At 33.4% G+C, this 12,917-nt stretch overlaps 1 protein-coding gene across 27 annotated transcripts in view; it reads left to right on the top strand.

The window, feature by feature from the left end:
* Positions 1-12,917, top strand: part of LOC110455928 (muscleblind-like protein 1) — a 272,691-nt gene that overhangs the window by 241,743 nt on the left and 18,031 nt on the right. For 17 of the 27 annotated variants that reach the window (XM_021506368.1, XM_021506392.1, XM_021506383.1 and 14 more), the window contains 3 exons: positions 4,367-4,432; positions 5,590-5,743; positions 6,955-6,966. In XM_021506368.1, coding sequence (XP_021362043.1) covers positions 4,367-4,432; positions 5,590-5,743; positions 6,955-6,966 — 232 coding nt within the window. The remainder of the gene's footprint in view (positions 1-4,366; positions 4,433-5,589; positions 5,744-6,954; positions 6,967-12,917) is intronic. The other 10 variants (XM_021506393.1, XM_021506388.1, XM_021506377.1 and 7 more) reach the window with 4 other exon arrangements.

Genomic DNA, 12,917 nt, shown 5'->3' with positions numbered 1-12,917 from the left:
TCTTATTCTTGCAGACTCCTTCACTAGACATATAAAGACCATTGTGCAGCTCTAGTACGCTTACCATGAGTCAGTGTACTAAGCTGATACTATATATCTGGCATGATCATGTATCGTTTTGCCTCAGTAGATGGTTTGTAACTCTGCGTCAATATTTCAGCCAATATTAACATGTTATAATGGGTCACTTCTACTTGTCCGCTGTAACCCACTTTGGCCCCTTGCTGAAAATTACTTCACCTCCTTTTTAAATGAACTTATTTCTTTGTACGGAAATTTGTTCATTTAAATCTACCAAATTACATCAGTTCTTTTAAATATTCCTATGTGAAAATTCCTTGATGTCAATTTTCCACCAAATTTCTTCCCTCCCTGTCAGATGCTATCATTGTGCTCCCAAATTTCACCATATTCAGCAGAATTTAAAAAATACAAAAAAACATATATCTTGCCTTCTTTAACCTTTCTATGTCCTTTGACCTTGACCTTTGAAGGTCAAGTGATGAGTACTGGTAATAGCGCTCTTGACTAGTTGTGCTGTCCTAGCAAAGTAGAAATCTATCTTGCTTTTTTTGTGTAAACTCTTGACTTAAATTAGAAGCAATATTATCAGATTAAAACTTTCTGTTCCCTTTATTCAAAATTCTTTGCTTTATAATGCTGCCACTTAACAGAAATTTCTGTTTCAATATAATTATTCTGAAGCAGCCTCCTAGATTTTTCGCTTGTCACTGTACTCCTTGCAAAAACCCTTTGTAATTTTCACACCACGAAACACGTGTACATTCTGCAGTTACATGTCATATGGTCTTAATTTTTCAAAAAAGAAAATTAAGCATATGATATTTTTTACAGATTTGGTAATTTTGTAAGGGAAAATCCTGAAAATTGAAGAAAACATTTTATTGTGGAGAGGAAAAAATCTTAACAAAAAAGAAATTTGTTTGATTCCGCTGTCAATACTGGAAATAAGAATTCTGTCTTTTCGTATTGCACAGTTATCTGCTCTTGTGAAAAGGTATTGATTGTTACATCATTAGTTTGCGTGAAAAAATTACGTTGTTTTCTCAAAAAATTATGACGTTACCCTCACAAACAAATGACGTAACAATCAATACCTGTCCCCAAGAGCAGATAACTCTGCAATACGAAAAGACGGAATACCAAAGTTGACTTATGCAAATCTCGACTGTTACAGACTAAAACATCCTTAATCCTTTGGCTTTCACCAGGGGGGTTATCCATGGCCAGGTCAGTGACTCAGAGCGTATCGCATGTCTGACAGTTGATTGGTTATTGCCTGGATACATAGCAGTTTTATTGGCTGTTTTTACTTATATGACGAAAAGGTCAACACGGGTATGTGCTTAGATGTGATTGGTCGAACCTGACACTTGGTGGAGAACCTAATACTGAGCGGGCCCGCGACTTGTATGTACAACAATGTGTTCTATATTTGTACTTTCACTTCTATGCCTTGTCATTTTATCATTATGCAATTGTGATTTGGTAAAAATGCTTTTCTGAAACCAAAAATCTCTGAGAGAAATATTTGAAATATTTTTGTATAAAATGTTTCAAAAATTGTTTTCTATATCTGTTTTAACCACTATTAAAACCGATATTTTCCGGTGAATTTAAAATGATGAAATATATCGCTATTCTCAACATTTTCTCATTTTCGACCAGTTTAACAGGGTGAACGAACAATGATTACACAGAAGTTTTTTCTGATATAGGAGCAATATACGTCATTTGTTCTGTCTCTAGCTGCCCTGCATAATGAACAACTATATAGTTAACAGAGATATCATCTGAAAGTGTCATAGAAATGTCACTCTATTCACTTCCTTGTTGAAATTTCTTCCAAATGTAACAAAACAAGAGATACATGTCTTTCTTATGATTGAAAAGAAAATACAAATGGAAAGGAGATATAATTTTCACATAGATCCAAATTTCTGGTTGTTAGGTAAATCTAGAAATAACAAATGAATCTAGATGCATTTTTCTGGACTATCGGTACCACCATGTGATCAGGTACTCTTCTGTCAAATGGCTACCATCTTCTTCTGGCTCAAAAACCACCTGCGTGATGCTGGAATGGCAAATTCAAGCACTTTGGATAAAGCTCTTTGTCTTTCAGATTGAATGGTCCGAGTTTGCTCACCTTTGTCACTATTCACGACTACGAAATGTTCACCTGATCACCTGTCACAATAAGCTATAACAAACTTGTTCTTTGACATTGCCTAACTATTATTCTACCTGACATTAACTGAATCCTGACATGTGTTATAGGCTAACTTACAGCGAATTTTCTTTTCTTTGAACCTGATTCTGTATTTTGACCAAAGATTTGCCAACACACCTCAAAAAGCCCAATCAGACACAGCGTACCATTTCAATCAAAGGAACATGAAGATAATTTTTATCGCCTTCATTTTTAAATCAGAAAAGCAATTTTACTTTTGTTTCATATGTTTTCTGCAATAAGCCATATATTTTTTTAACACTACAAGTGACTTTCTAAAAAAGTATAGAAGAATGACTAATTGCTGCTAATTCTAAGAATTAATTTTCATCTTATATCATAGACATTTAATATGAATGGCAACACAGATACCATTCTGTTTATGTAATGGTGTATAAAAGTTAATGGCTTATTGCAGAAATGTGTTGACACTAAGAAATGAAACTTTTGTGGTGATAATGAGTTCTTATTGTGGCTTTGATTTTCTAACCTCTTTGGAAAGCTAAAGTGTGCTACATCAACAGGAATTTTACCTCAAACAGGATAGATATCCAGCAATTCTTACTTGAAGACAATATCTGTGAAAAGATTTTATACAGGCTATTTTCATACTGGTTTCTAAACCAGGTGTAAATGTTTACTGGAACGAAAATTTTGGAAAAGTGAGAATTTGTTTTTTATTCTACAGTCATTCCAGTTTAACACTCATTCAGTTGAATAACTGATTTACCCTTTAATTTTGGCAAATTTTACTGTAATTAAAAAAAAAAAAAACTTTTTTTTTTACAGAATTACAGATATAATGGAAAATTCTTAGTAGCACTTAAGAAGTCATAATATATATGATATTAAGCGTGGTCACGGCTAGGGTTTATGGCTAAGAAAACTCTATTGCATGCCCCTTGTATTTATATACAGATGTATTTATTTGACGCTTGTGAGGGGTATCTGTGACGGTACTATTGACTTCGACAAGCATGATTTCGTGTAAGCTAGGCTATGTGAATGGTAGACTTGTAGAATCGTTTACTATGATGTTAGTAGATTGTACTAAACGCACTTGTCTTTTGTTTTGCAGCCTATATCTCACAACCAGTACCTACGTGGTTTTTCGTTTCAGCTCCTCAAGATTATACATATTACAAAAACTCACATTTTCGTATCATTTCTGTTTATTTCAGCGTTATAGTTTTCCTCCTTTACTCTCCTTCATCCACTCCTGGAGACAACCAATGGCTTTACACATCTCAACAGCAAACCCCAAAATCCCCCCCCCCTTTTTTTTTTCTTAAAATACAGTTAAAAAATGTTCAAATAAATCAAATGAAATACAATGAAGTATTTTTACCTTCTTATTTTTTGTGAATGTTTTTCCTTTTTTTTTTCCTTTTTTTTTCTTTTTTTTTTCTGTCAATAGAAAGTTTGTTGATTAAGGATTTTTTTGGGGGATTTTTGTTATAAATTACCGGTTAATTAATAATTCTCAATCAAAAGGAGAAACTTGATGTGAATATTTTGCATGCAATCTTTCCTGTATCAGAATATCACTATTTCTATGGCTAAAACGATATTTGTTAAAAGAGATAAGACCTAGAGATTAACCCACATAGACTAGTCAAAACTTTTGCACTTTCCTTGTGCTTCTAATAAAGAATCTACTCTATATTGTATATATATCTAATCACAGCTATGGTGTGAAAGTAACTAATCTTTGTCCATATATTTTTTGGAATATTTGTATTATATATTTTTATCAGAAATATTTATGCATATAAAATGCATGAATCTAAACAATCTCAGCTTTATATTTTGTTTTCTAATACAGATTTCTTATCTATTTCTTTATTTATTTTTATTTATTTATCTATTTTTTATTTATTTTTTATAACCTTATTATTTACTATAACTACTACTATCACCATTAATTCACAGTCTGTAAAGATCAAAATATATTGATGCATGTTGATTGAACTTTTTTTACCGATGGTGCTATTTCTTTTTTATTTTCATCTCCCATCATGCCTTGTTGCTGCTTGCTGTTGTCATGTGCTGCCATCCCTGCCATGCCGCCATTTCATTGGCCGATCGCCATGTGCTCTGCATACTAATTAGCCGCAAGTGGTTGAGGTCATTCCAGGCAAGAAGCGACCTCGTGACCATGCCGATGACTTCGTTCTGGTACTATATCCCATAAAGCTTTGCATGTAGCTGTAGTCTGCTTAAGGACAAACTTTGCACAGTCACATGACAGTCACATGACCATGTCACATGACAATGACGGCCCACCCCCCAGTTTCCAGTATTGTACCTACTATACAGAACTGTGTCGGGTAACATCTACAGCCTGTTTGTGACACTATCAGATTTGTTTTTTCTATGTACATAATAATCAGTTCAACACATGTCAAATTTGGATGATGTTTATTTGTGCAAATTTTGATGTATGTTGGACTTTGGACGGATTTCTTACCTATACATCACTTGTTTTGGTCTCACTTACTGCTGTGCAGTGCATGTTTGTATGGTACATATATCTACTACTCCTGTTAGTTTGGGAAATTTGCCTGACCTAGGACAAAAAATAACCCGTGAAACTACAGGAATTCTGTGGGTTTTGCTTTCCAAATCACTAAAATGCTTGTTTGGACTTTCTGTGATGTTAATTAGGTCGACTTCATGTCATGTGATTCTGCAAGTTACCAAAACGAAAAAAGAAGAAAACAAAAGAAAATTGATAAAGATAAAAAGACAACATTTTGATATATCATTGAATTTATCTCATACTGATTAATGCGGACCTTTCGGACTATAACTACATACATCTACACTGTAATCATTGGTGTAAAGCAATACAAAATTGATATATACAGTATCTACATGTCTTGTATGAAGCTTGTGTCTCACAAACTGTCGGTCTTGTAGAATGTATATAAACTCTTATTTAGATTTGCTTGTCAACTCTCTAGATGTGTAGTTCTTACATCACTTCTGGTGATTGTCTCCTTCTGAAAAATGCATCATGGGATTTGGGAATTATTTATCTAGACCGTTAACCTTTTGGTTTGACAGAAAAAAATATTCACACACAAAAATCGTATTTGAATGCAGTTTTTCTTTGGCCAGGGGATATGTTTGGTGTTATATTTTTTCCTTATTTTTTTGCAAATTTTCTCTGTATCTATAACAAATTTTATTATAATTGGCATGAACTTGGCTGAAAAGTCAAATATTTTCATCCTATTTTTGGTTTCAATTTTCACATGCTTATTTTCATTGCACTGGCCCTTATCCAACAGCCCTTTCTCACGAGGCAGTTTTTTCCTGATTTCCTCTAGCAGGGTGCATTACCTGGTGTGATACCCTACAAACGTGTAGCGGTTGCTGATGGCAAAAGTGGATTACCTATGTATCATCCCGGCGCAAACTTCGCCTACCAACAGGCGCTACAGGCCATGCAGTTACAACAGCAATATGTGCCAGCTACAAGTTGTAAGTATACCAACATTTTGCCTCTGTCATTTCTTAATTTTCAAGGTCACAGCTCCAGGTCAATCTTGTTGTCTCCGCAAGTTGTAAGTATGGTATTGTGTCCTGCATCCGAAGATAACCGATTTATTTTCTCTATCCACCTTTTTATACTCAAGGTTATCAGCATGTCAAATCAGCTTACATAGAATGGAATAGAAGGCTTTCGTTGTCAATAAACAGATGATGGCTTGATCATGTACAGGGCAATGGTCTTTCTATACAGGGCCAGCCTTACTGTACTATATCAGCCTCAAGTTAAATAGTACGTGTTTTCAGTTTCAGATATCAATAAAACATTAGTGTTAATGAACTTGCACTAATTTAAACTCAACTCGATTGAAGCATTACGTAACATCTAATTTCCCCATCTTTAAAAATCAAACATAAATAACTTAAAAATCAACATCAGCCCTACAATTTTTTTTTTTATTTTGTTATTGAGGTCAAGATCAGTGATTTGGCAATTTATTTCACATGCTCTTGGTGAAGGGTAACTACGCTTAATCCTTTTTTTTAGAACTCTCAGCACTTCGTTACTTTTAAGACTGCTGTTTCAATGATTTTTTTCTAATTTTTGAAAAAAAAAAAAAAAAATCTGTTATAAATACAAATGTGTAAATCTAAAAAATGTTACAAAATTCCGCTGCAGGAATTTATGTTAGAATTTTAATATTCTCTGAGTAAGCAGGAAAGATAACTCTACAAAACGTATGAGTTGTGTCCCTTTTGAACAGGCACCATCCATGTCTACTAAACTGTTTAGGTGTTTTAAATCTTAAGGAAGAATTTTATTTTTGAGAATTCAAAACCCCTGAAATATTAAAATGTTAACTGTTTCCCATTAGATTAGGATATCATTCGTATTTAATTCCTAATTTCCTAATTTTTTTCTGAAAAAACCTGTCTTAGAACAATATTATATTATAGTCAGAATTGGTGGTAATTCAAACATATAAAAGATAGGTTCTTGCAAAAGGGAATACAGACAATATATTAAATCAAAGTACTGAAGGTACTGAAAACTTAAAACTAATCAGATACAGCGTTGAGTTTAAATATTAAAAGCATTGTGACATCCTCTGAATGAAATCACTCTCATTCAACATAATTCACAAACATGGCATTATTATGATTGGTTTCTTTCAAATTTCTGCAATTTTTTGTTGTTTTAGTTTATATTTCAGGTAAGTTGATCTTTATTACCTCATCATTAATGAAATAAAAATATGTGAATATATGAACAACATTTAAAACTATGACAAAGCAGCTTTGGCTAAAAGTCTTTGGGAGAGGAAGTGGTTCAGGAGAGCATACATCAGGTATTTTTTGCATCAGCTACAAAGTTTTTATTTTATGCATTGAGCGCAAGAAATATTTGATCATATGTGTAGACAACAAACCGGAACTACACAGCTTTTAAGTAAAACCTGATGTATGCTTATAGTGCTATGATTTGGGGGATGAGAACTAGGAAACAAATTGAATAAAGACAGAAATGGGAAGCTTTAAGATATATTTAATGTGTAATTATTCAGACAGAGAAATGGTATAATTGGCAAAGTAGTAAATGGGTCATGACTTAATTGAAATAGTGATATTTTTAACAATATTTTCATGAAATAAAAAACATCCATAACCATTTGAGGGGTAAAAAATATTTTTGGCTGGGAGCTTAATTACGGGAGATTTTAAAGGCAAGGAGTAGAAGTCATGAATGTAAAGTGGTTTATGTTATTGGGGGGAAAACATAATTACAGAAAAAAAAAGTAATTAAAATGGGTAGATGGAGCTTATCTAGTAGAATAATCGTATTGCCTGAGTTTTCTTGCTTCTGTTCAGTTGACGGCCCTTCATTTTCTGTTCGGAACATTTCATTGTGATTGGCTAAAAATGGGTACGAAAATGAAGGGTGAATGCTACTGTCGCAGCTTGCAAATATGTACCTCTGCTAGCTATGTAATTAATACTTCATACCGAAGCAAGATAACTCACTGTAATTTCACAGTGATATTATCCACCTAAATACTGTTAATGTATATAAATTTAAATGGTCTATAGTTAGTGACAGCCTTAAATCAGTTATATTAAATCTACCATTTTTATTTACCATTAAAATCATATACAAATTAAGAGGAGTAAGTTATGTTTGAATCTCGAAATCTCTCTTTATCAATTTTCATCTGTAAGATCATATATAAATTCGAAGAACAAAAATGAAATATTGTCTTTGAATGTCGATTGAAGAGCTATCTGTAAGCAATGTAGAAATAAAAGAAAGGAAAATTCAATTTTAGATCTACTTTAACACTTGTAATTTTAATTTAAGACTGAAACACATAGTTTGGCAACCACTGTTCTATGACCTAAATTGTCACAAATCCACTGCATACACAGAAATTCATGCTTTATTGATTGTAGATTAATCTGTCACACTGTGATATGATATTAGGTAACGTAGATGATCTACTTAGGTTATTTCACATGCCCTGTATTTAAGTAGCTCACGGTACTGCCAAATGGATCAGACAAAACCATTCAGCTTTTTATGAGAGTTTATGTGTGAAATCACTGTAGCTTCTATCTGTAACACAAGGCAACATATTGAACTGTAAAAAGACTATAGGGAGAAGCAAGATTTAAGAGAAATATTTAAGGACTGACCTTCATTTTGACGGCATATACTGTAGTATGAACGCAGTTGGCAACAAATTTTCAAACATTATAGGACCAATAACAGAGGACAAACGGTACAGGACAAAATGTACAGAACAAACAAAACCAGACAAAATCAATTAACAGTACAAACAATAGAGTGTAAATAATATAATGCAGGAAAAACTTTATGGAACAAGAAGTATAAGACAAACAATACAAAGTTTATAGGACAAATAATGCAGGAAAAACTTTATGGAACAAAAAAATATAAGACGAATAATACAAAGTTTATAGGACAAATAATGCAGGAAAAACTTTATGGAACAAAAAAATATAAGATGAATAATACAAAGTTTATAGGACAAAAAATGCAGGAAAAACTTTATGGAACAAAAAAGTTTAAGACAAACAATACAAAGTTTATAGGACAAATAATGCAGAAGAAATTTTATGGAACAAAAAAATATAAGACAAACAATACAAATTTAAAAGACAAAAAATGCAAGACAAACTTTATGGGACAAAATATATAAGACAACTTTTCTGGACAACAAAATATAATGAACATTACAGGAAAAAAACATCCTTAAAACACTGCATGTTTTATATATGTCATAGGTTTAAAATGTGCAAGTACTTCAAATGATTTTATTGTATTTAGGACAGTTACTATAAGCTCGACACTAAATACCCTGTAAAACTCTGCTTCATGTAAAAGTTTGAACTAAATTGCAAATTCCAATTTTAAATTAGTTGCAAGCAAAATGTTAATGATCTAAACGACAGCTTCTATACAAATCTGCTTCCAAGTTAAAGCTTGATTGAATCTTTACCTATTGCTATATACTTTGTCCTGTGATGCGTTTGTATATGACGTTTTAAATAGTGTCCGATTTGTCGACCTTCTATGTTCCTTGTACATATATCTAAGTTGTGTCGATCATTCGGATTGTCTACAAACAGCTGTCCTCATATAATCTATGATTTGCTGTAGTGTTACTCCGTCTTACTGATGTTTAAGAGATATTTATCGTTTTTTCTTAACTCTTTATTTTATATTTCTCAAAATTTTAATCAAGACAATTCAATACAGTAAGCCAGCTCTTACCTACGTAACAAAGCCCTCTGATATAGAACTAGTTATCACCATGTTTACCTAGTGATTTCATGGACACCAAATTTATCTTGTATTTGTAATCTTACCATTAATGAGTTCTTATTGTGTTTATGTCAAATTTGCATCAAGGCAGATAAAATCTCTATAATGTCTAAAACTTGTGTAGGAAGTAATGCCATATCTAGGGATTGGCACAGCCTGAAGCTATAGGATTACCCTGGACCTCCTGTTTCTATAAGTTACACAAAGTAATCTTAATAAAAAGTAAGTTAGCAGTTTTGTTTTCTCCTTAAAGCTCAATAAAAAGAGGCGGACAATCTGTGTCCCCCTAGCCTTGCCCAACCTTAATACACTACTGCCTCCCCTCCCCTAGCCTTTCCCCACCTAAATACAATACTCCCTCCCCTAGCCATGCCCCACCTTAATACACTATGTACTCCCTCCTAGCTAACATCAAGTCAATTTCCTATGTACTAATACACTACTTCTTACTCTAGCCTTTCCCCACCTAAATACAATACTCCCTCACCTAGCCATGCCCCACCTTAATACACTATGTACTCCCTCCTAGCTAACATCAAGTCAATTTCCTATGTACTAATACACTACTTCTTACTCTAGCCTTTCCCCACCTTAATACATTACTCCCTCCCCTAGCCTTCCCCACCTTAATACACTACTCCATCCCCTAGCCTTTCCCCACCTTAATACACTACTCCCCCTCCCCTCCCCTAACCTTTCCCACCTTAATACACTACTCCCTCCCCTAGCCTTTCCCCACCTTAATACACTACTCCCTCCCCTAGCCTTTTCCCACCTTAATACACTACTCCCTCCCCTAGCCTTTCCCCACCTTAATACACTACTCCCTCCCCTAGCCTTTCCCCACCTTAATACACTACTCCCTCCCCTAGCCTTTCCCCACCTTAATACACTACTCCCTCCCCTAGCCTTTTCCCACCTTAATACACTACTCCCTCCCCTAGCCTTTCCACACCTTAATACACTACTCCCTCCCCTAGCCTTTCCCCACCTTAATACACTTCTCCCTCCCCTAGCCTTTCCCCACCTTAATACACTACTCCCTCCCCTAGCCTTTCCCCACCTTAATACACTACTCATCCCCTAGCCTTTCCCCACCTTAATACACTACTCCCTCCCCTAGCCTTCCTCCACCTTAATACACTACCCCCTCCCGTATATCTAGCTAACATCATGTCAATGTCCTATGTAAAAGTCCTCTGTAATGTCACACTTCAATGTCTCACACCATGTTAGACATTCTGTCCCTCCATATATAACCACTCTCATGAGAATGTTCATTCCTGGCTGCCTATGATCATTGGCTGTCTGTCATCGGCTGTACAGCGGCTTCTTGTGTATGATACGCATACATCAGCATTTGCTATGACTTGTGTTTGTTGATTTCTGTTCATTGTTTACAGTGCATTAATTGATCACCTTATATTACAGCTGAACTTGTATGTTTACTAGAACAGCAATGATATTTCATCTTCGAGATTTTGGAATGATTTCGATAAAAAGACCAATCTTGTTCTCATGGGTCATTTTCAGTTCTATCAGCTGGCCATTAAGATTATTTTTGTGTATGCAAAATTTACTTTGGATTCTACAAGTTGAATTTTACTTTACTTTTTCACATAATATTTTTTTTTACGTCTCGAATCAACAAAATGTAACTTACCATTAAATTCACGGGTGGATATTCTCTGTTTAATTAACTGTCTAAACAGGACGATTTACTCAGACAATTGTTTTCATGGCTAATCAAATTTCATGTCAAAATAATGACACATAAAGTACTTTTTTTATATCAGTGGAATCCCAGAATTTCAACTCAACGAAAAAAATCCATTTAAAAATGTGATCCATCAAAGTAAGAATAATAATATTTTTCATGAATTTATTTTATTTTCTGTTTGCCTCGTCATTTAAAGTCCTAAATATCTACTTTTGATCATTTCTAAAAATGACATTTTGGAGCAATTCTATTTTTTTCTGTAAAAGTCTGCAGTTGCTGCTGTTAAGTCTGTGAAATTGATCAGTCGGTGTAAACCAGATCAGATAGAGGATTAGAATTATCAAGTTTGTAATAACATGGTCTTATTTAGCATAACAATTCTATTAATTTCCAGGACAATCATTGAGAAACCCATCATTATTAATCACGCAGGCGATTAATCTAACTTGTAGGAAAATGAAAATACTGGGATGAGCAGTTATTCAAAACAAATTTCCAAAAAAACAAAATTAAATTCTGATTCAAGATCTGAATCGGAATATTTGAAATATTGTCAAAACCTTGTCTTATGAAAATGAGAACATTACAAATGTTTTCAACTTTTTCAACCATGTCCATACTTGGCCATTTTGGGTAAAATTGGCCCCTAAAAATGAAGAAATTATTGGAATTCAAACAATTACATGTACCAGAATCAATACTGTTATCAACTCATTTATAATGTCATTTGTTTTCAAATTTATTTCACGATTTTATCAGAATCACAAGAGATATGACACAGAGTACAAAATGTTCCCTGTCTTCAAGGATTGGTCTTTTTCCCAACTGTGTTGGACGGTTAATGCATTTTATTGAAGCATGTTTGCCCTTTGCTTTTGTAGAATATTTTGTCCATCTGTCTGAAATGCTTTCTGTTATGTTCATTCAGTTGATTTAAAATTTCATTATTCATCTTTTGTTTTGGAAAAATCAAATTAGATTTCATGGAAAAAGCTACATTCCCAGGAAAAAAAGTTATGTAGGATTGAAGAAAAAGTACAATGAACACATAAACAAATGTTCACTACATTAAAAAGGAAAAAAAGTAAATAACAACGTGGTGTCCATTGTTGAATGTCCAGTCAGCTGACAGAGTTAATACCAGACTTTGATTTAACTTACTTTCAAGTGCATAAACATTCAAAAGTAAAAGGGCAGGTTGTATGAAAGTTTAAAAAAGTTTGTAAATGTTCACATATTTCTCTGCATTTTAAACATGTGTGTACATTACCTTTTAGCCTTATCAGGCCTTGAACAACCGCTTGGGTGGTTTTTTCAATAAGAAAGTTTAAATATAAAAAGCTGTATTTTTCTGTAAAAAAAAAATTCAATATCATTTAACTTTTTAATTTGGCTGGAATCTTTTTTCATCATCTGTGATTTTGACACATTCAAACTATTAAATTTGACTGTATTTGGCTGAAACAAATAAGCATATTGGAAATTAACTAGATAACTAATGATATTGAATTATTGTATAGATTGATTAAAAAAGTATTGGAGAGTTTGTTTATAAATTTTAACAAATTATCAAAAAGCCAATCTATGCAGTGAAACTTGTC

Source organism: Mizuhopecten yessoensis, unplaced genomic scaffold (genome assembly GCF_002113885.1).
Source record: "Mizuhopecten yessoensis strain PY_sf001 unplaced genomic scaffold, ASM211388v2 scaffold8423, whole genome shotgun sequence".
Lineage (NCBI taxonomy): Eukaryota > Metazoa > Mollusca > Bivalvia > Pectinida > Pectinidae > Mizuhopecten > Mizuhopecten yessoensis.
This window is presented reverse-complemented; position numbering and strand designations above follow the sequence as displayed.